This window comes from Columba livia, chromosome 11, assembly GCF_036013475.1.
Source record: "Columba livia isolate bColLiv1 breed racing homer chromosome 11, bColLiv1.pat.W.v2, whole genome shotgun sequence".
Taxonomy (NCBI): Eukaryota; Metazoa; Chordata; class Aves; order Columbiformes; family Columbidae; genus Columba; species Columba livia.
The window spans coordinates 10,783,874-10,807,239 of NC_088612.1; the positions used below are offsets into that span (position 1 = coordinate 10,783,874).

The window sequence follows — 23,366 nt, forward strand, 5'->3', positions numbered from 1 at the left end:
AACAGCCGCAAGAGCCCCCAAAAAGGATGTGGAAATACAGCTCGGCAGCGATATTTATGAGTGCAGGATACCGCAGACCAGAATGGTCCCAACCCTCCTGAGTATTTCCACTATTTACACTGAGATCAGAAAATTAAAATGATATTTTACGCTTAATGGTTCGAACAAGACCTGTGAAGTCCTTCTCTCGGTCCCATTTACAACACAAACGCCAATGACAGAACAGCAGATGGTCAGAAACACTCCCCTAGAATATTCAGGCGATTCAACTTGAATCCGTGCCCAAATCATTTAACTTTAATGGATTCTTTCATTAACAACCAAAGAAAGGGAATATGGTTGCCAGGACATTAAAATCACTTTTTCAATTATACTGTTATAAAATCGAACAAATTAGCTGTAATTCTTAGCCGGAGCCTAAATGGAAGCACAACTTTATGAAAGAAATGAAAATTGATTTGGATTAGTGGGCATCAAGGGCTTTTTAAACATTAACAAGATTCTTATGACTTCATGGCATGGATGGATTAGCTGGAGGTTTCACTGCCCCGTGTTCGGTACCTGCCAAAGCGCGGCAGCTGGCTTCACAGCATTCGTTACAGTGGGTTTTAATTAGACTAAGGGAAGAGGACGCAAGGATTGAAGCTGGAAACAAAGTTCTGGAGAAGCTGGGTGGTGTGCGAATTCACCTTCTGGACCCGGCCCAGCGGTGTCTTGGCAAAAACCAGGGAAATCAGAACCTCTGAGCTTTAGCAGTATGAGGACTGCAGGTTGCAGTGTTGCGCTTGGGACCATCTTGCTTGAATGCATTGGATGCTTCACAAATACAAAATAAAAATCAAGCCCAAGATGCTTCAAGATGCTTCCTGCAAAGAGTGCACAACTTTAATGGAGGCTATTAAAAATACAAGCAAACATACCCCCCACACCCCCCCAGCCCCAAAAAAAGCCACAAAACCCCAAACCAGGTAAGGATAACAATGGAAGTAGCAGAAAGAGCAATTCAAAAAGGAAATGGGAGCTGGAACACTTGGTACCACACACAAGAGAACTACAACACACAGCAATGGGGTCACACAAGAAATGAAGAAAAACGCCCTTTATGTTTTATAATATTAACATAACGAAAGAGACACTCACTGAACACATCTTGCGTTGATCCTACATACCAGAAACCCTGTGATACATTTTAGAGAGCCATCCCCTGCCAGGGATGGGAGTGATTGGAACTGCTGCCCAGAAAAAAAGAGACTAAAAAGCAAGCTGGAGGCTTTTATACCTGCACTGGACAAAACCTTTTAATATTTTTTTTTTAAATAAAGGCACTACTTGGAAGAAACCTGTTTTGACCCCTGTGAGACGGATGGGATGTTCTAGCGCATACACTCCACCCTGAACATCTCCAGGATGATGCGGGGCCGAGAGCACCTGCCAGCTGGCAGGACTGGCCTCTCTGCAAGGAAAATGCAGCAGAATATTTCAAAACCATTTTCATGACATTTGGCAACACAAAGCACTTTCGGTGACTCCCCTTTACGAGTCAGCATTTCACATTTAGTTATTTCTACTCTTTATCGCAACACAGCAGTTGACAATTTGCATCAGTGAAAGCTGGCTTGATAAGTTAATCTTTCTTTTGGACAATCATGAGTATTATTTCTTTGCCATAATCATGCTGGTCATGTCACCCTGTATCTGGTCACGGGGTATTATTTTCCAATAAACCAAGAAGAGCTGTACTCTTTGAGCCAAACCTTGTAATTGCTGCAGGTCTCCATGTGATTGTTAGCAGTTTTCATGTTTAAGAGAACACATTTTAATCCAGAACCTTTTGAGCTTCACAGGTCTTAGTGTTCTTTTAACGACCTAAAAATCAAGGCACTCTCCGGTTTTCTGTTATAATTAATGACAAGATTTGGCCTAGTAGGGTAGCAACTACATAGGCAAACATAACACATGTAACCAAGAGCTTTATCTCATCCATGGAAGTGATCTGAAAAGCCTGGAGTTAGAGTGCTTTAAGGACACCCCCAGATAAGACTATCACTGACGGTGATATTTCTGCAAGGCAAAGCAGAAAGGGCTTCTCCAAAGTGACACGTTAGGCTGAAGGTGACTTAAGTAGCATCCTTTTATTTTTGCATCCCTGCTACGGCGTAGGAGCATGCACACATCAAATTACTGTGCTTCTGCTGAAGGGCAGAAAATGCCAGGGTAAGGAACAGTAACTTCCAGCTAAAAGCTTCAGAAGTTCCTGACCCAAACTGCTTGACATCCAGCTGTACCTGTGAAACGTGCCCTCCAGGCTCACGCTGCTCCCCAGCACAAAACCAGCACTTCTCACCACACTGTACACATCCCACCGCCAACAGGGATTTAAAAGCACCTGCCGAGACTTCTGAATATCCATTTTGACTACTATCTACGAGAAGACGCTTATTATCGTTACAATTATTAGTAACAATTATACAACTATTATTTATGCTAATATATGTCAACAGAATAAGAATACTAACATACTCTACAGGGTATTCCACAGAATTAATGAGATCTGGTAATGAGCCTAACCTCTCTGACATCTTGCTGATACTTATTTCTAAGCAAGCTACTAAATTCAGCATGCATCTTCTCAGCACACGGCCTTGCAACTCGCTCAATACCTGTAGGTGAGAAGGACACAAAGGCTTGATGAACAGAGGTTTGTGCCTTGCTCAAGGCACTGATGGAAGAAGGAGACGTGCGTTTGCTCCTGCTACCTGTGTTATCAAGCTGGTATCATCCACCTTTAGGGACAGGCAGCTCTGAGCGGCCAAGTCTCCAACCACCCCCAATGTCTGATCAGTCCCCAAGAGCTCTTTAGCATTGACATATAAGTTCAAGTTCAACGTGCGATTGTAGTGATCTCTTGTTCCACCTTATCTCAACGAATTTCAGGATTGGCAGTGCTGCAGGAAGGCAACTCCAGCAAGGCTGATGTTCACAAAAGTTTTGCTAGTGGTCTTAGCTGGAATGCAGCGCTTCCATCCTCTGACACCTCCCCATCACCCTCAGGTGACAAGGAAAGAGAAATACATCCTCTCCAATGCCCCAGGCAGTCCCTAAGACGGTGAAATATGCCCTAAGATCCTCAGTGCCAGACATAGTGAGTACATCACAGGGGCAGCCGAGGCAAATTTTGTGTTACTTTGCATCCTGCCTCTTTTACAAGCTCGTACTTGGGAAGAACACGTAAGTGCCACCATTTCTGCAGCAGACCCTAAAAGCCCTAATTCTAGCATAGTGAAGTCAGCAGCAGAATTCCCACAGACAGAGCAGAGGATTTATTCCTAGAAAAGTTGAGAACAAAAGCAGCATCTGTGACTCACCCATGAGACCCACAGCACACAACAGTGTAAAAATTACATTCACATGGACCTGATGCTGCTTCATGGAAAACTCCGGAGCCTTTCAGCTCACAGATCCCATCTCTGAGCACACTTCTTGCCCTCTTTTGTTCTTTAGAGGATATTTGCATGGAAACAAGGGCTCCATTTCTCAGCTGTTCATCTCCTCCTGCTGTCTATCCTTCCCCAACAGAAGACAGACCTTCCAGAGAACCTGTTTTCATGCAAATAGCTCTGACTGATGGTTATGGAAGAACAGAGCACGATCACCTCCCAGAGCTGAGGATACCCCATGTGCACAGAAACCATCTCGCCATTTTGCCAATGAAAGCTTCTGTGTACGTGGGAAGTGTCCACTGGGAGATTTTTTAGAGTATCTTCCATGGAAAGTAAGTCTCTTCCTCTGAGACCATGTTGAGAAGGTCCAACTGTGGAGGATGACAGATTAGTCACCTGTGGTGTCCCCAAACCCAGCATTAACATATGGCTCCAGGGAAGCACAACCACTAATAAGAGACTCAGACTCCTTCAAAAAAATAACACAACAGTTACAGGAGGTTCAAATTCTGCTCTTGCCCTTGAATCTTTCTGTGATTTTTACACATTTATAAGCCTATTACCGTGGTTCCAGCGGACTGGTTATGTAGAAAGTCCAACCAAAGCGGGGAAGCTGACAGTGACCTGCTCCGGGAGTGTGAGCCATACAGGGCTGTCAAAGGGCAAAGAATACACTCTGGAAACAAAACCTCTTTGTTCCTCTAATTTTGTTCCAGTTAAGTCAGTTCAGCTGTTCCATATAACCAGTCAAAATCATTCAGCATTTCCCAAAGTATTTTAAGACTTCAAAGTTGTAGGTTTTATTTTGACAGTTTTAAAGCGCATAGCTTTTTTTTCCTTTACAGATTTTTTTTGCATTAAAAACAAGGCTGTTTAATAAATTAAGCTTTACAACAACCACTGCCGCCCTGCTTTTATCATGGCTTCAATTAAAATATTGTTTCTTGAAGACAGCTAACAGCTTCTGAGAAAAAAAAAGAGGGTGTTTCACTAAGAATGTTTTCAATAGACTCAATTTGTTAAAACTTGTGATTAAAACCAAACTCCAAGTAGGGAAGGCTCAAAAACGGTGACATTTTAAATTTGTCCAAGTTGCTGAACTCAAAACTTCCCAGCGTTAAATGAACATACTTGCCTAAAAAGTAAACTCCACAACGCTCACCAATGAGGAAAATGTAGGAAAAACACTGTTCAGAGCAGTGCCTGGCAGCTCAGCAGAGACAGGAGCTCATCAGGAGCAGGTTGTTCTAGAACAAAACCTTTCTACATAACCCAGGCAACAGATCTGACCTTTTCAGCTACAAAAAACAGTCAGCCTGCCACTGAACTCATTACTGTGGGAGATCTGCCCCTCAAAACTGTTTTGTTTTCAGTCTCAGGGTCAAACCTGTTCTGACACCGATCACCTCCCGCCAGGAAAGTGCTGGAACAGCTTGGGGACGAGACTTGTGCTGAAACCAAACCTGTCTGAACTCTCCCCGCGTAACATGAGCTTCACACAGTGCCGCTGACATTGTCACGACACCGAATAGGAGCCAGGAGAGCAAGCGAGGGACTCTTCAAAAGCAAACAAAAGAGGGTTAGGAAAAAAACCCACCTAATTAGCTGTTCGAACTCACTACTGCACTCCTCTGCAAAGCTGTAATCACAGCAGTCATTGTAAAGCAAATACACCTCAGAGGCTCCTTATGAACAGCAGTGGGATGGACTGGGCTTGGCCAGCTTCATGGTGTCAGCAGTCCAGGCCCTAATCCCACCGTTTTGAGGCCAAAGGTCCACTCGCACGGTTCACAGTGCAGCCCACAACCAGCTGTGTCAGCACAACCGAGAAAGCGGGATCAAGCAGCCGTGGGGAGGGAGCTTTTAAGCCCGCGACGCTGCCAAATGCTTCGTATCACAGCCCTGCCCATTTGCATTTTTTGCCTTGGGTCCCATCTGTAGCTTCCCATCCATGTAAAAGCTGTCCCTGGGGAGAAGAAAGGCCACTGTCCATTTGTTCAACACATCTCTGGTAGGTGGTAAAACTCCTAATGCTGATTTTTTCCATGCAATTCTGAATCTCTTGTCATCTGGGGCAGGGAAGATCAGAAATGGCAATAACCGGTCCAGCGGCCTCAATCAGTCAGTGCTGGACACCAGTGCGGTTCCCAATTTCTGCCACCCAGCTCCCAGCCCTCCAAGGCAGCAGCACATCCTCACCACCTTAAACACATATACACGCTCAATTCTTTTCTCAAATTCCACTTCAGACAAAGTGATCTTACAAAACAGGTCTCCAAATGCAGTAACAGTTAAATCAGTTAGTAATAACACATAAGGAATAAAGTACCTTTAAAACATGTTTAAATTGTGTTCCTGAAGTCTTAATGGGCCATATTTTTAGCCCAGGAACAACCTGAAAGCCAGCACAGACATACTGCAGCACTGAAACTATGTCACTGCAAAGCTATTTCATTACAAGCCACAGCTCCCTTTGAAAAGACAATTTCTTCCAAGAGCCCAGTGAAGCTGCTACAAGGTTTTTCAGCATGAAAATGTGCAGGCCAGCCAGAAATGAGCCAAATATATCATGTAAAAGTTGAGACCAGGAGAAAGAAACCAAGAAACACAGGAGATCGGTCCCTTTTAACAGCCGTGTCTCCGCAGAGGTCAGTGCCATGACTCGGAGCTGGAACCGGGCCAGGGCACCACGCGTGCATCTGCTGGAGATCCCACCCAGGCATCCTCAGACACATGCGAACAGCAAGACTGGAGGGAGCAGGAGCTCAAGCTGAGGCCACCCGGACTCTTGTCCCTCTTGCTACCTGCAGTGACAAAGTGCCTGGCACAGCCAAGGAGGTAACGGCTGGCAGGGCTGCTCAAGGGAGCACAGATCCTCCTCAAACGGCCGCTGTTTTCAGAGCTTTGTTCACAGCCAGGTCAGCACAACACTGAGCCACCAACACCTGAAGGTGACTGGCATGTGGAAGACAGAGACAAGACCAAACATCCAGCACCACGACTTGCTAGAGCCCCAGGAGAGCAGCTGTGGAAAGAAAAGGGCAGATGGGGTACAAACTTGGGCCTCAACGGGATCCAGAGATGTCAGTACCAGGCACCCTGAGGCCATTTGTGCTCACTCCCAGGGATTTGAACAATCCAGCAGCCCCCACAGCAGCTCAGCCCCAAAGCACACTGTGCTGCGACCATCTGTGAGTCCGTCAGGGCTTGTGAGCTCAGACAGGGCTGAGGAGAAGCACCAACACAGCCCACACCACCCAGGAGGGGACCTGCATCACTCTCCTGTTCCCTCTAAACAGGTCACAGCAATGTCCCAAGCAAACGTTGGAGAAGCAGAGACTGTCTAACTCCAAGAGGCAGCGTGAGGTTTCAGTGGCTCTCAGACCGCAGAGAGAAACTGTACGTTGCTTTTCTGGAAGCTGCTCCTCCCTGCATGATCCCGGAGAAAAGCTGGAGTACAAGAACACTCATACAGTCCTCATCTCCCTCATTAAGGGGAAAAGAAGCTGCCCAAGAATTTAAAATGGGCTTCTCCTCTGAATCGGCTCCAAAGCTATCTCAGGAAAGGCATGTTATCTCCCACCAGCCCAAACCACTCCTATGTGGTACAGAATAATAGAGTCATTAGTGCTGAGCAATCACACTATTACACCGTTGTTTTACATGGCTATAATTTAACAGTTCCTCACTGTTTGCTTTAGGAAATCTGTTCTTGAAAGGTCTATAAAATTATGAACTCTTGCTCCAGTTTGAAAACACAGGCACAAGCAGGGATTTCTGTTCTCCAATAAATCACATCTCCCTACTAGTAAACACCAGCTTATAAGAAACATCTTTTGTTTATTGAAAGTAAATGGCATGTGGACATTTTAAACAAAAAGAAGGTGGGAGGCTGAGAGGAACAGACAGATTATGTTTTCCACTTTCATTTTGCCTTGTGTCTAAACAAACAGTTCTTAACAGCTTTGTTTTCCAAACCAACTTTCTCCCAGCTGCTATGTGGAACCACAGAAAGGGAAAGCAATACTCAAGATGTGCAAGGATTACTTGACTCTGCACTGTTCTGGATACACAAGCCACTGGGAGCATCACCAGGAATAAGCAATAGCCTTGTAAAAACCGGTTGGCTTTACCTACAAAGCAGTATTGGGAGGGCTCGCTCAGACCCCTCAAGCCATGCAAGGGGAGATGAGCATTTTGCTGAGCTTTTGTGCCAGGGCAGCTTGTTACAGGACCCCACCTATTTCCTTCCACCCAGACGCAACTGCACATGAACTTGGAAGATGACTCTGATCGCATATAACAGCAGCTAAGATAAAAGGCCAGAAAAAACAGCTCCTACAGACTTCTTGGTGACCAGTCACCTGTAGCATCCAAAAACAAAACTATTACCCTCAACTCATTTTGTCCGTGGTCATGCCTGTTCCCATAAGGTAAGGGCAGCACAGAGGTACTGACCCAAAGAAGATGCAAGAAATTATGCCAGGATAAAGTACACTCTGATGTTTCTCAATTTTTCATCATCTTAAAGATCAAAGATCTTAATCATCAAAGGCCCTTCTCATCCCTCTGCCTTCAACTGATGATCAAGGCATCAAATATTCCTTTGCTCCTTTTCCTTGCCTTCTTGCTACATGCAGTTTAGTGTTACTTAGACCGTATCTGCCTCAGAAGTTCCTTGCCTATGCAAGAGATGTGGCAACACTTTGTTAAAGCTTCAGGATGGGAATAGCTAGAGTTAACAATATTTTGACGCCCAAAAAGAGGGCCATAGTTGCCTTATTTTGAGAATATCCATCTTGTTTTTTCCTCATTAAGTTAATGTGTGAAACTGCTTCATGCAGCCTCAGCAAACACCTCATCTTCCTTCCCTGGGTATCTCTGTCCATCTGTCACAACCCATCAGCTGTGACCTGTCCAGTTGTCACTTTCAGAGGTGGCCTCTGGTTACGCTAAGAGGTTGCAACCCTGCGATGTGGTCCACGGACCGCTGCCCCCAACACAGCTCCACATCTCCCTCCTGTGAGACTGAACTGAACAGAAAAAGAGGGAAAAACCCAGCTGGCCAAAACCCTCCATAATTAAGACTGTTGCTAATTATGTGAAGGTACCTAAAACTTCCTGCCAAGGAAGCCGTTAGGAAGTCACATACACAGAAAACGGGCCTGAGCCTTCCTCAAGGAGACAGCAGATGATGTTCAGCCAAACAGTAGATTCTACATATCATTAATCTGCTTTTACAGTCCTGATGAAAAAATAACTCAACCTTGCAACCCGGATCTTCACAAGCGTTACCCAAAAAAGGCACTCGCCCAGCCACGGATGGAGTCCAGACCATGGCACCTCATGCTTGCACCTCATTCACCCCATTCGGGTCTTGCGGGAGGTCCTGCAGCACCCGTACGGCGTTAGAAGGTGCACGCAGCCCAAGGCAGCCTGCGCCAGCAGAAACAAACCCTCCATACAAGCCCCTTCCTGAGGCCTTTTTCTCCCACCCCTGCACAGCTGGCACAATAGCTAAGTCGCTCTGACAGTACATGGATCTCACTGCTAGTCGCAGCACAAATAAGATAATTAAGCCAGAAATCTTCAAAGCCCTGCCACTGCCATTGGTAATGAGATTCTGTGGTTCACCTGAAAATAAAAAGGGAAGGAGGAGAGCAGGTAAAGCCACCTGAACTTTTAACGGTGAAGTCATCCATCAAACAGCTTAGTCCAACTTCCATCGAGACGTCCTTTCTAGCAGCTGGGAAGTTCACATGAGTACAAGCCTTAAAAAAAGAGAAGCATTTGTACAGGGAAACCAGCAGCATGACATATTTGCCAGTAAAACGCAAGCTACGAGCAGAGAAACTGTAATGTTTTAGTCAGTGACAGCCCTTTTATTTTGCTGTGTGCTGGCTTTCTCTTCTGCAAAAGGGACCAGATCACATCTCTATTCCTGCCTGAAATGCTGTCTGCAAAAAAAAAAAAAGGGCAAAGAACCCTTCTGCAGGGGTGACACTGCTCTGACACACATCCCAAAACATACTCACTCCTCAGACCGAGCTGAAAGCTTTCACAACAAACAAATCCCCTGGCATGTGATTAGAACTATTTATTGTACATTTTTGCTTCTTAAAGTCAAGCAAAGAGTCTCCCTTGTTTGCTCACATTTTGTTGATAGGTTGGGGTTTAAGTCTGGAATGTCTCTTCAGGGTGTAAAGTGCCAGAATACAGAGCAGACACAAAATGTCAAGAACGGCTCTGGTTTCAATTCTACCAGGTACCTGACAAATCTGTACGTACAGCTGCTCTCTCTGCTCCTTGTGCTTTCCAGCTCTCTTCAAAAACAGCCAACCTGTCCCATAAATCCCCAGCAGCGAGGCCTGGGTGTGCAACTTGTCACTCCAAGACGACAAGAACCAATTCTCACATGCTGTATCGCTACCAAGTCACCTACCCCAGAGAAGTCAGGTTCATCAAACCCCTGCCAACTCTCCCGTATTTTCCAGGTAATTGCACAAACCAGGAATTCATGAAAAATAATGAACCAGCACACAGGGGAAGAGAAGACAATTCAGAACAGCAACAAAGAAAGCTAATGGGAAAGTACGTTTTAATAGTTCGCTGTAGACAACTGTTGCTTCAAGCCTGTATCACTTCGAGAGAGGTTTCACCTCCCTGGAAGGACGCGGGGCCGGCAGAGCCACACACCACCCACGCAGCAAGGGATCACAAGCGAAACGTGGCAGCGGCTTAGACCAGGAGTTAATTTTGCAGAGAACAGACAGCATGGGCAGTCCAGACAAAGCACCAGACTCTGTCACCATCCACCACAAAGTCACAAAACCCACCTGTGCTGCGCTGGCTGCAGCATCTGACACTGGGTCTCTCCACGGGAACAGACTGCCCCAGCTTTAGCTGTGCTCCCGTCCTTTTTGTTATCACTTAACCCACAAAGGTACATAATCAGTACAGCCAGCCAACCAGCCTTCCTTGGACAACAGCAGATAAGAGGATAGGTTTGAGAAGGAGACATCAAAAAGAACAAAACTGGAGATGCTAAACTGTACAGTTAAAGGAATGCCCACAGCTAGAAAATGCAATGATCTTACCAAGGACCTGACCATCTCAGGACTTTGCATCCTCCTGGAATAACTGTTTTAAAAAACTGGACTAGGTGAGAAGTTACCTGATTGTGATCTGGAAACTCTGCTATCATTGAAAACGGAAAGTGCACTCTTACAGCTCAGGGATTGTGTTAGGAGAAATGCAAGATAACACACGTACCCATGGCTGCTGTGATGTACTCGAAGGTGGAGGGAACAGGGAGCACTACCACCTCTTGAAGATGGTTACGATCGAGGGTCAGAATGGGTGGGAATTTGCCCCCTTATTTCCAAATTTAAACTTACTTCTATCATAGCAACAGGAAGAAAGCATTTCATAGCCTACGTTCCAAAATCCCTCACACCTACTTGGCTGTTTAACTTTCCAACATCCACAGTGCATTTATCCACTGTCAGCACAAGTTTCTCTTCTGAGCACATAAATCTTTCCTTTTTCCAAAGCTGCAGCCAGCTGAAACCTGACAGTTTGAGGACAAAGCAGTAAAAGCGCTGGCTCTGCTTCCAAATGGTGAAGGACATGCTTTCAGCGCTACAGCACCCGAGCAGCAGAGCATCTGTGGGGACCGTCACACCACTCCAGAGGCTTCTGCATCAGTGGGGTCCAGGCTCGGATGCGATGCTTCTCCCTGCTGTCTCTGGGCTTCTGCTGATTACACAGGGACACATCTGAAAACAACACCTGGACTTATCCTGAGATTTCAGCAAAAATGCCCAAATAATTCATTTTTTTTTTTATGGGGAGAAGGGCTTTTTCCTCTGTGCATCAGACTGCTAGATGAACACTATAGATGGTGGTTGCTCTGGACTAGGGAACACAACCTCATTTATTAATAAAAAACAGATTTATTTCCATTAAACTAGACTAATTACTGCTGCTCCTCTTTTAAAGAGGTCATGTGTGGCCCAGCACACAATATCAGCACAAGAGAAATCCTCATCTTCACAACCAGGCAATTTTGGGGCATTTTGAATAGCTCCTTCTCTAGTATAAGAGGGGAAAACGGGAACGATGCCTCTTCCAAAGAACCGCTTTCATTTTAGAGAATGTTGTGAGATCATTTTCATGTTCAGGTCAGTAACAGCCTTGCAAAATCTCTTTGACTTTATCCAACTTTTACTACTGCTGAGCAGGGATTAACATTAACTGAGCCCACCCCATATTAGCCAAGGATTATTTGTTAGTCACCAGCCTATAATCGCTTGCATTTTCCAGCAGAGACCTTTGCATCGCTCAGATAGCTAGCAGGATAATCCAAGTCACATTTTCAATGAAATCTACATAAAAACGCACATCCACACCCTTGTCTTCCCCCTTCCAAAATACCCAATTAGTTCAGCTTAGGAAATGCCATAAAAATTAATACTGTGAAATTTCCAGTCTAACGAGTTTCTGGTGAGAAGAAAATATTACCTACGAGGGCAGCATTTTTTTTAAACCCACAAACTTTAAAACGTATCAGCAAATAATCAGGAATTCTCATTTACGGGCCTGTACATACCACATACACATCTCCATATTCACACTACACCTGCACACACTCAGTGTTGATGCACCACGGGCAATGAGGCACAGCCGTGTACACTGATATATTTTGTACTGCACCTACTCTCCCATCTCTACAAGCCTCTGCATCTGAAACACACACCTGCAACACTCTGACCACAGCATCTGGACACTTCCCCCCCAAATATATTCATGCTCAGCCTCTCAGTCAGGAATTTTAATATCTCCTTTTACAAATTAAAAACTATGATGCAGACAGAGGGTTGCCTGAAGCCACCCTTAAGTGTGTCGTGCAGCAGGGAACCGAATGTCTCCATCCTAAAGCTCAACAAGTCCTAATATTGGTTTCCTTTGTGGACACAGCTGGGCAGAGGCTGGAGACATTTACACAAGAAAATGTGTAAATTTTACACAAAAAAACGCATTGTGTAGGTGACATGGAAAAGGGCAGAGGCATCTTTATCAGTGGGAGAGGGCAGAGCTCCATATGTTCCACATGTACTTGAAGCGCTGATGGAAGATGTGGCCGAAGATGTTCAGTGAAAGCTGCTGTAAGACTAAGAGAGTATTTTTCTATACAAGCGTAACAGTGTAATTCCAGCTTAGGCAGCAGCCTTTCTCTTAAAAAGCTACATGGAAGCTGCACATACGTGCCCCATCCCAGTTTCTCCTCTGGTTTTATGTGTGCGAGTGTCCTGCTGCAACACCCAAAATCTGCCTCAGCAACAGCTCGGCTGCTCACCAAAGAGGTGCTCCCAGACCTGAAGGTTTCTTTACCTCTGCTTGGCTCCAATCCCATCACATCTGTAAAGCCATATCCAGCCGCAGCTGCCTGAACTGAACGACAGCTCCACGCTGAGCTGCAGGGATCAGGTGCCCCCGGGGACATACAGGGTCCAAATCCAAAAAATCAGGCTCTGAATCGAAGTGGCTAAGAAATTTCCTCTGCTGAGCAAACACCTTACTCCGAGAAAAACAGAGCTTTTACTAACACTAATGTTAGCTACAGAAGGCTGAGACAAAGGAATGGAAAACAGACGAAAGACTGAAGGATTCAGCTTGGTAAAGAGCAGGTTACCAGGAAATTCCATCAGCAGACACATACCCACAGGGAGGCTTTTCACACCGGCATCTGTCTTCACATACACCTATAAACTACAGCTGGGTAAATTCAGACTAAACGAAGGTGCACATTACTGAGCAGGGACATCAAACTGACTTACCGAGGGGTGGTGACAGACAAACACCCACAGAACTTAAGCCAGAAGTGGGTGTTGCTCTTTAAGAGATGCTCTTGTTCAAGCACAACCATTAAACCCAAAACACGAAATGTCCTCAGCTTCCCGCGGTACACAAGAAGCCAGCACAACCTCCCTTGCCTTAAACCTACAAACCCATCCAAGTGCCTTGACTGGCATGAAAAACACAGAGCAAGAAGAATTATTTGACAGCTCAGCCTCGTGCCCGGATGCTGAAGTGTTACTGCAGCCTTTCACCCCGCACTTAACTCCCTCTGCTGCTAAAAAGAAAATCCTGGCAGCAGCCACAAGCGCGAAGTAAATGGGAAGCTATTCTCTGCCAGCAGCTGGGAGAAACTTCCTTCTCTCCTCGCTTTGCACGTAAAGAAAACCCCACAATAGTACTTGAGATAATGCTGTTGGCCAGATTTTCAACTGACAGACTCTTGAGGAAAGCCTCCAGATATGAAGTCTGCTCCTGAGGACCCTCTTCAAGCGGATGACATTTGACTTCGGGAACGTACGGCTCATCTCCTCGAGGAAAGGTTCACTTTGTTTTCATTCAGTACAGAGAAAAGAGTATAAAGGGAAGGAAAGAAAAGTTGCATTTACTGTGACCTAGGAAAAACAGAGCTAAATAATTTTGATCAATATTTTGATTTCTCTGACAAAAGCAGCAATCAGCACTGACATAAACAACTGGTTAGCAAGCCTGGGGGGGGAAAGAGGGGTAAATCAAACCAGAGTTTCAAGACACTTATCTTTCCATCACAACAATTGCCACCAATGACAGTAATTTACATGGCTAATAGGCAGTATTATGTTTACAAAATCATTCTTGGGAAAGAAGGATCTAAACAATTTTTGCAAATCCAGCAAAGAAGCTGGCATTGGATCAGATGCTGGGTTTCTTTTCCCCCCTTTTATCTTCTATGTGTATTTTGCCAAGATGCCTTGCTCTGGAACATCACATAGTGCCTTCGCCAGCGCATGCAAACCCGTGGAGCATCTGATTGCCCTCCCGCGACAACATGAATTCTCTGACAGCAGAGCTGCTTCAGCCTCTATGGTGGGGGAAAATACCTATCAAGGAGGAAATAATGGAATTATGCCAGCAGCTCCAGATCCTCCAGCCTCCACCACACTTCTCACCCCACTGCTGGAGATAAACAAGCCCCAGCATCTCATACAGGAGCCTTATCTCCCATACAGCGACCGGTCCCATACCAAAACTGTGGGCTAAACCCCTGAACATCAGCCTGAACATCTGTTAATCGCTGCCCTCCCACACCCTTATCTTTCTTTCGTTTGTTTTTGGTCACAAAAAGCTTCGTGTATCCTTCTCGTGAGTCTTCTCGAGGCTGTGCCAGGAGTCCAACAGGTGAGCTGGACTGGGAGGGCACAGAAATGGGCTGCAACTGGTCCAGTCCCCCTGGGTCAACACGAAAAAAGAGACAAAAAGGGGACAGAAACTTCCGAAGGAACATAAAAGCCTTCTCAGTTGCAATAACACACAAAAAAATCAGTGAACACTTGACTAGTTTTCTTTTAATATGAGGTACAACTCCACTTTTGCCTGGAAAATACATGCACCCATTCTGTAAATCAGATCCAACTAGCCATCTGAGACACAGTGCAAAACTTCAGGTGATTTTAAAGCTGATGCTTTTGATGAAGAAGATTTTGCCAAAACCCTCAGTGTATGCACACAACATGGCAAGGGAAATACTTTCCATTAAGTAGTGACCTTTTTGGTCACACCAATTAACTTGATTATCCATCGACAGTCAATTTAGAAACTATGAAGGATGCACATTTCCCAGCATAGACAGTGAAATGTAAAGCAAGGCCTTATCTCATCCCCATCCCGCTGCCTGCCTGGCATCCCTGCTGCATCCCAGGTTTGTTCCATCTCTCCTCCAAATTCTGCCATCCTAGCACCTTTCCCCGGAGCTCCATTTTAACTGCTTAATTTCCCAAATTCTTACATTTAACAAGGTGCTAAGCCATCTCGACTCCAAAGGGAATGTTGTTCAAAGACCCAAGCAGGAATGAGAGCAGGGAATTCAGTCAGAATAAGGGAAGGAGCCACAGCAGATTGAGCACAAATGAGCTTCACATGCTGGATTTTAATTCTCCCACCAATCTGGGCTGAGAACAACCTCTGGGGATGCTCACATTTCATTAACACACCTTTAATATTAAAGACCTGTCTGCAAGAAATCCATGAGAGATCTTGAAAAGAAATGACATACATCAAAAAACAAGAAAGCGTATAATAAACCAGGTTATTCAATAGCTCAGCTGAATTTCATGCGGCAGTAACAAGCAAATGTGTTTAAAATGCAGATACAGATTTTTAAATAATTTCAGAACATCTGATATGAAAGTTCCAGTGGAATACAGTAATTGCTTATCACAAACACCACAGAGAGTGTTTATTACCCATGGAGATAACACACTGCATCTGCTGGACTTCTCAGATAAAGCAGCCTGTATCACAACAGCAGGATCCCGCAGATCAAGAGGAGGAGAGGACCCGACTCAGAGACACCAAAGGGCATTGGTGACAGGAACAAAAACAAATCCGAGGGAGAAGCACCAAGACCTACACACTCACAAGCAAAGTCTCTCGACACCTGCAAATAGGAAAGTGCTAGATACACTCACACAAGGTCGGCGACAAGCATTTAGGTTGTCCCAGGGAATTTCTCAGCAGCTGCAACTCAAGCAGGTATTTGCCATCCTGGAAGAAACTGCTGACCAGCTCTTCCCCTCCCTGGGAAGGCTCTGTTACTCCTCAGAATTAGGAAAATTCAATGGTGCTTCAAGGATGACTTCAGCATACCAGTGAAAGTCAGGCAACCTAGAAGGAGCTCTGTGTGGGGTTTAGCATCTCTAGAAGGGCTCAGGAAAACACAGCTCAACTGCTTTTTATGAAGACAGCAGATTCAGTTCTAACAACTGGGGATCCTCTCATGGAGAAGCTGTTAAGTGAGAAAAGCAGAAGCAGCACTTGGAGGTCACTTACTCATAGGATTTTAATAAACGCAAAAGTGTACTTAGAGTGACAGTGTTATTTAAATGTTTACTGCATGCAACAGCATCTTCTGCCCAGCTGGAACAAACAAGGAAACTGAGGCAGAGACAGCAAGTGACAACAGAAAAACAACAAAAAGAGCCAATGTCACAGCAGCTCCAAGTCCAGTGTCTGGAAAATGCTTTGCCAATAAGAAAGGAAAACAAAACAGCTACCAAGCTCTGTGATGTGAATGGTGGCGTAATCATAAAACAACAGCACATTTTAAAGCATGAAAGACTTCAAAAATAAAATTTAAAAGGTGGATACAAGGACTTGAGATTGTGATTTCCTGCAGCTTTGTATCTCGTGACTAGATTACCCTGTCCTACTCAAACCAGGTGTAAACTCTGTTCAAAGCCCCTCCTGCAGTTGAGGCGCTTTGGGTTCCTTCCCAAGGTGGTTTTTCCAGTCCCCCCCCTCAGCCCATGCAGAAACCGCATCTCTCTCCTCTACTTGACCACTTCATTTATAAAACTCTGAATTCTCCATATCCACTCTTGCTATGACTGACCAGTAGGTCCAAAAATTATGTGGAAAAGGAAAGACAGATGGACAGACAACCTGACAGCATGACTATGCAAGTCTCTTTTCCCTACAAAACCAGGCTAAAAATACTGTAGACAAGTGGGTCCAGTTCTTCTCCAAAAGAAATTGCATGACAGTTGATTTTGGCCCAACATGCACTTGGCAAATACTGATAACAAGGATTTACCATATCCCCTCTAGTATTACAGCTGACTATAAAGCAAACATTTGCTTCCTACAGATAACAAAATTACTGCGATCGCTCCGGGTTTGTAAAGGTTAGGATTTCTGCCATCACCTAAGGCAGGTCTATAATTCTCAGTGTCCAAGCAGAAAATCCCCCACAAATAACACTGGCCTCAGTTTTCCCTCAGGTACCCCCTCACCTCATGCAAAGATACGGTTTGGGATGGATTCCAACAGCAAATTACAATCAGATTAAATATTAATTCCCATCTTAATTATATAACCATGACTGCACTTAATGGCCAAGCAGCCATTTAAACAGGAGAGGAGCATGTAAATCGTGCAAGGAGCATCTCTTATGCTGCAAATGCTCCAATCGGTTCACAAGCACCTGGATTTTTCCCTTGGAGAACAAGCAGGCTTTGGGAAAGCGGCTCCAAGAGAAGTAGAATTCAAACCATCCAGCAAGCAATACGGTACCAGGAGTCACGAATTCATGAGCCAACATGTGACAACACAGCACCCTGCCTATAGTTGCACACTGTGGCGATGAAGATCATATATGTGCTGAATACTCACGGATGGACTTCATTCTCATTGATGGATTTTATCCTCTTGACACCTTCGACAGAGAAGAGTGTGCAGCATCTCTATTTTTGTCAAAAGATGGGTCCTGAGGACACCAGAGCAGACAAAGCAGCCACCCCAAGATCACAGCAGGTACTCGAGCAGGACACCCCATGTGCCACAGCAACACAACCCACCCCAGCAGCTCCAAACACAGGTGGCTCTGGTGGCCTAAACGCAGAGCCCTGTACCAAACCCCAGAGCAGCTGCCTCCAGCTCCGAAACAAGCTCCGAGCCTGCATGCAAGGAGAATCATCTCCCTCCTCCTCCAAGGAAAGGCAGATTGCCAGACTTGTTCTCTTCAAATGATTACTTGTGCCACTCTGAAGCTGCTCGCGTCCCGCCAGCGATACACCCACCCCGTATGGGGCCCCCGGCAGCAGATCAAACTTTCTACAGCTGCCGGGAGAAAGTCTGCTGAGGAAAGCAGGGAGACATCAGGAAATTAGCAGGTTCTGCATCACTTTGGACTTCGAGGTAATGAAAGGAAAAAAAAAGAGGAGGAAAAAGTTTGGGAAAACAAAACAGAACCAAGCCTGAGCAGTCTCTCCTCCAGCCTCACACACAGGGAAACGCCAGCAAGAACATTCCCTGTTTTCGAGCAGCCCTTGCCACCAGGGCTCGCAGACAGGCTGTGACAACAGCCACAGCACAGCGGCAGCCAGCTCCCGCACGAGAAACCAGCCCCAGGAAACACGGCACAGCCCTGACCTCACCAACACAGCGTGCGCGGGCGTGTGGCACTGTCAGTGCCCCCGTTTCTTGGGGACTGTAAGAAATTCCCCCTTCCCTGCACCGCTTATCCTGCCTCCTTGCGGCTCAGCCCACGGGCAGGCGACACTGCAACACCACGGTCAGCAGGACAAGCGGATCTGCAGGCAGGTGACGTCCTGACATCCCGCGAAGCGCGGGTGACGGCGGCAGCAGACACGCGATCCGCAAACAACAGCAACACCGACTTCCCAGGCAAAGGCACCAACCGCACGGGGTCACGCCAGCAAGAGGAACGCGACAGGAAGGGTAAAAAAACAAACCCGAACTAAAGTTAGGTGATGTCGAAAAAGGAAATCTGTTCTGCAGCGAGAGGACTCGGCCACAAATCTAAACGCCATAAAGCTCAGATGGATTTCAGCTTATTGTTTGGATGGAAAGCTCAGCCTGCTTCCCACCAACACGTCCCCTGTCGAGAGCCCCAAGGAGAGCAACCAGCACAACTCCCTCGCCAGCATCAACTGAGCAGGGGTTGGGGTTGGGTTTTTTTTTTATTAAACCCTTTCCTGCTACTACAGGGAAAACAGCCTCAAAGTCAGACAGACAGAAGGCTTTCAAAACACCAGATCACATCCCCAGCTAGTGTAAACTGGCACAGCTTCCATCAAACCCACAGAGGGGGGGACAGTTTTCCAGCCTTCTCTCCGAAGTATTTCATACCCAGCAAGGCTTGAACTTTGGATCAAAACACATGGGCTGCGGGATCAAATGCAGACTTTTCCCAAAACCACTTTAACCCTCTGCCAAATTAATTTCAGACTGAAACAAGTCCATGTTTTTCTTTTCAGAATCAAACCCACCTGTTGGAAAGCACATCTGCGTGTACCAAGCCGCACGTCCACAGGCTGTGCGGACACACTCGCTACCTCTACACAATACACGACCCGTTGTTAGAAAACAAACAGTAACAATTTTTACAAGTTGCCTAATTACTTGCAAAAAAATAAAAGGCAGAGAAGCCACAACTGCAAATTCCCGCAAAGCATTTGAAGTTTTCTCGTTCAAGTGGGTTTGAAAAATAACATAAACTCATAAACTCCACCACTCTCCTTTTTTCTTCTTTTTTTTTTTAATCATTGTTCTCCATTACAAGCCTCGGGATCCACTTGGCTGTTTGCTCAAACACGCGGGAGACGCAGCTCCCACCCACACCAGCTTTTCCCATTCGGCTGCTGATGTGGTCACAGGCTGCCATCCATCTAGAAAAACCCACCCGCACGGATGACAATTTACATGGACCGTTATTCATTTCCACACAGCCACCGTTACACTGCACCTATATCAAATTATAACCTACCCCTTATGGGAGCTCACAATGCTCCGAAAAAAATAAAATAGAAACAACCCTGCAGCCGTTCACCACAGTGTATTCTTCCCAAAAAAAAGCTATTTTTGAAGCCATAAAGACTAAACATCCATTGTGCTGTTATTATGATCTGCCAAACCTGAATGCATTGTAAAAAGGAATTAAAGCATACAATGACACAGGGATGGCTCTTTTAAACAACAGCAACTCCATGGCACATAAACAGCTCACATTTTTCAGTGCAGCTCCACCAGCCTTCACCTTCCCAGCAACACAGACAAAAGCTTTTGCGGGTCTACACACACATGGGGAACAAACCACGCGCCCCAAGGTCTGCAGCTCCAACGCCCCTCGGCGCAAAAACTTCGACGGCAAAGTCAGAAAGTCAGCGGGGCCGGGTGTACGTGTGCCCGAGCACGAAGCCGTTTGCGTAACCATTGCAAAACGGGGGATGCGAAGAGCACGGCTACTCCTGGGTCACCTCCTTGACCAACGGGACACGTGCCCACGCAGGTGTCCTGTGCTGGTGGGAGCGGGGCGAGAGGACATGAGGGTCCCCACCATGGCCCAGCCACACACCTGGGCCTGCTCCAGGTCACACAAGCGCTTCAGCCCCAGCCAGCCAGGCACAGCAGCCATCCCTCCCGAGGAAACTTGTCGCCCGGGGGGGGATGCTGCTGCCCGCTCCCCCCAGCCCCGCTGAGGGCGGTTGTCTGTGGGGTACACCCTCTGTCATACCTAGAAGGTGACCCCAAAGGAGGCACCATCCAGAAATGGGTTGAAGCCACGAGTGTGGCCACTGCCCGACACGGGGGTCAAGAAGCAGACGGCGAAGAAAACGAGATGGGGGGCAAGGGGAGGCTGTGAAAAATGGCCACGGGGGAAGTGCCCACTGAGGGAGTCAGAGGGCGACTAGGGAGAACAAGTCACTGAGGGAGGCACCGACTCGGGGGGAAATGGCCACTAAGGGGGTAGAAGGCTGCTACGGGGAGGGGAGACACGGCTGGGAAGAAGGTCGGGGCCGGGGAGCGCATCCCCGCGGGAAAGCGGCCGCTGCCCCGGCCGAGCAGGGCGAGGGCAGGTGGCCCCACCCGCGACCGCCCGTGGGATCAGGGACACCGACCCCCACCAACACACCACACCCCCCCTCCTTCCTCACCCACCTTGCACAGCCAGGACGGCCAGGGCGGAGAAGCAGAGACAAAGCAGGTCCTCCAGCGCCATGTAAGCCCCGCCGGGCGCCGGGAGCAGGGGCCGCCGCGGCCGCATCTACGAGGGGAGCGCGCTCTCCCGCCGCCCCACCGCCATCTTGTGCGAGCGCCCCAGCCCCGCGCTGCCCGCCGGCGCCGCCGGGCCCCGCTGCCGGGGGCGGGGGACGGCCCTGGGCTGCCGCTGCTCCGCCTTTGTCAGCGGGTCCGCCGAGCCGAGCCTAGGGGGCTGCTCCCGCCCTCCTCGGCAGCGGCGGGACCAACAGGTTGCTGCCAGCCCGCGGCGGGGGGAGCGGCCGCGGTTCCCGAGGCGGCGCGGCAGGTGCGGGACGAATCAGCTGGGCCGGCAAACGGGGGTTATAAACATTTTATGGGCTTTTTTTATTATTTTTTCCCTTCTCTTTAGTTTGTTGTTTTGGGTTTGTGTTGTTGTTCTTTTTTTTTCCTTTTTGCCGCAGGTGAGCGTGGAGGACACGGCGCTGCGACCAGCTGTCATAGAATCACAGAATCATTTTGGTTAGAAGAGATCCTCAAGATCACTGAGTCCAACCGTTCCCCCACCCATGGCACTACCCCATGTCCCTGAGAACCTCATCTCCACATCTGTTCAACCCCCCCAGGGATGGTGACTCCACCACTGCCCTGGGCAGCCTGTTCCAATGCCCCACAGCCCTTTGGGGAAGAAATTGTTCCCCAGATCCAACCTCAACCTCCCCTGGTGCAACTTGAGGCCATTTCCTCTGGTCCTGGCGCTTGTTTCTGGGGAGCAGAGCCCGACCCCCCCTGGCTCCAAGCTCCTTTCAGGCAGTTCAGAGATCAGAAGGTCTCCCCTCAGCTCCTGTTCTCCAGGCTGAACCCCCAGGTCCCTCAGCTGCTCCCATCACACTCATGCTCCAAGGGGGTGCAGGCAAACAGGCACTGGTGACCATATTGCCTTGAGTTTGCAGTCCCACTGGGCCCCATTTCAAAGCACAGCTCCTTCAGGTGCATATCGTTCATGGGGCTCCACAGGTGTCAAGGTCTAGCCCGTGCTTATTTTAAAATAAAGCAAATAAAATATGCTGTGCAGCCTCTCTGCACCCCATTGCTGCTGAGAGAGGCAGGACCCATCTGCCAGCCAAGCCATGGAAATGAGGTGGGGAGCTGAGGGGCGCTGAGAGATGGGGAGTGGAGCCACTGCCTCCCCAGCTTGGCGGTGTCCCAGACACAAAATCACACTGCACATAAAGCCGCAGGTGCAGGTTTGGTCCTAAGGGTAAATTAAATGACACCAAGCCCTTCTTTTGGCAGCAGCCACTGGCAGCAAGCAGAAGGGCAGCCACATCTGGAACGGGTAGGAGGGACTCTGGCTTCCAAAAGGAGAAGAGGCCGCCCGGTGCACCAGGATCTTTTATCACAGTGGTGTGGAATGCAGAGAGGGCTCCAGCTATGCAGAATATGAAAAGAAATCTCTTTAATCCAGACCCTCCTATTTATTAGCTTGTATAATGAACTGTAAAAACTTAAATGAAACCAGAAAGGCTGTGTGGTGGGAAGCAGGTTTCCTGTGTGAGTTACACAGCTGTACATCAGCACTTGGCCCTGTTAGCACAGAAAATCCCTGGGATCCAGCAGCCCAGCACCAGGCAGGCATCTTGCTGGGAAAGAGGGGGAAATAAAACCACAGCAGATTCACCAACCCTGCTCCTGCACCATCCGTATGCTTACCTCCCTGCAGAAGGAAAAGGGGACAGCAACAGCCTTGCTCCCTCCTGCATTACTCCAGCGTGGAGCTGAAGAGTAACAACCTCCACAAACCCTCGTTTCTCTCTGAACCTTTCCCACCTGCTCCTTTTTTTGTGTGTGAGGTGGTTTTAAAGGAGCTGTCAAATTGCTTTAACGAGGAAGCTGTAGAGGAACGTCTCCTCATTGTGTCTGCCAGTGGTTTCTTTCAGGTGCACCCCTGCCCTTGTCTCCTCAAATCCCAGACATTTCTCCCTACTTTTAAGTAAGAACACCTTCACCTAAAAGTCAGGCATAATATAAATAATGAAAACTAGTTGTGATCTGCAAAATACTGCAAATTCTGGCTAATGGCACATGCCTATGTGAAGACATCTACACAGCTACCTGCCAGCAGGTCAGGGTTAGGAGCAGGCGCCAGCTTCAAAAGACCCAGGTCTAATTCTTGTCTTTGCTCTCTGCTAGATATTACAGTGTGAATTGATTCCTTTGTGGCACCTGTCTGTCTTCCTGCATGTCAGTGGCAACAGGAATTAAACCAACATTTTGACAAACTCAAGCTCGAAGGAGTAGATAGCTCCCTGTCTGTGAGTGCACAAAGAACAAAGTGACAGCAGACGTGCCAGCAGAAGGGACATTCCTTCC

General features: G+C 47.3%; 1 protein-coding gene across 5 annotated transcripts in view; it reads right to left on the reverse strand.

The window, feature by feature from the left end:
• Positions 1-21,180, reverse strand: part of IGDCC4 (immunoglobulin superfamily DCC subclass member 4) — an 88,115-nt gene extending 66,935 nt beyond the window's left edge. The window contains exon 1 of one of the 5 annotated variants that reach the window (XM_065076755.1): positions 20,955-21,180. In XM_065076755.1, the coding sequence (XP_064932827.1) occupies positions 20,955-21,060 (106 nt within the window). In that variant the 5' untranslated portion in view covers positions 21,061-21,180. Of the gene's footprint in view, positions 1-17,666; positions 17,786-20,954 lie in introns of those variants that run through there. The other 4 variants (XM_065076756.1, XM_065076752.1, XM_065076753.1 and 1 more) reach the window with 4 other exon arrangements.
• Positions 21,181-23,366: the final 2,186 nt, after the last annotated feature.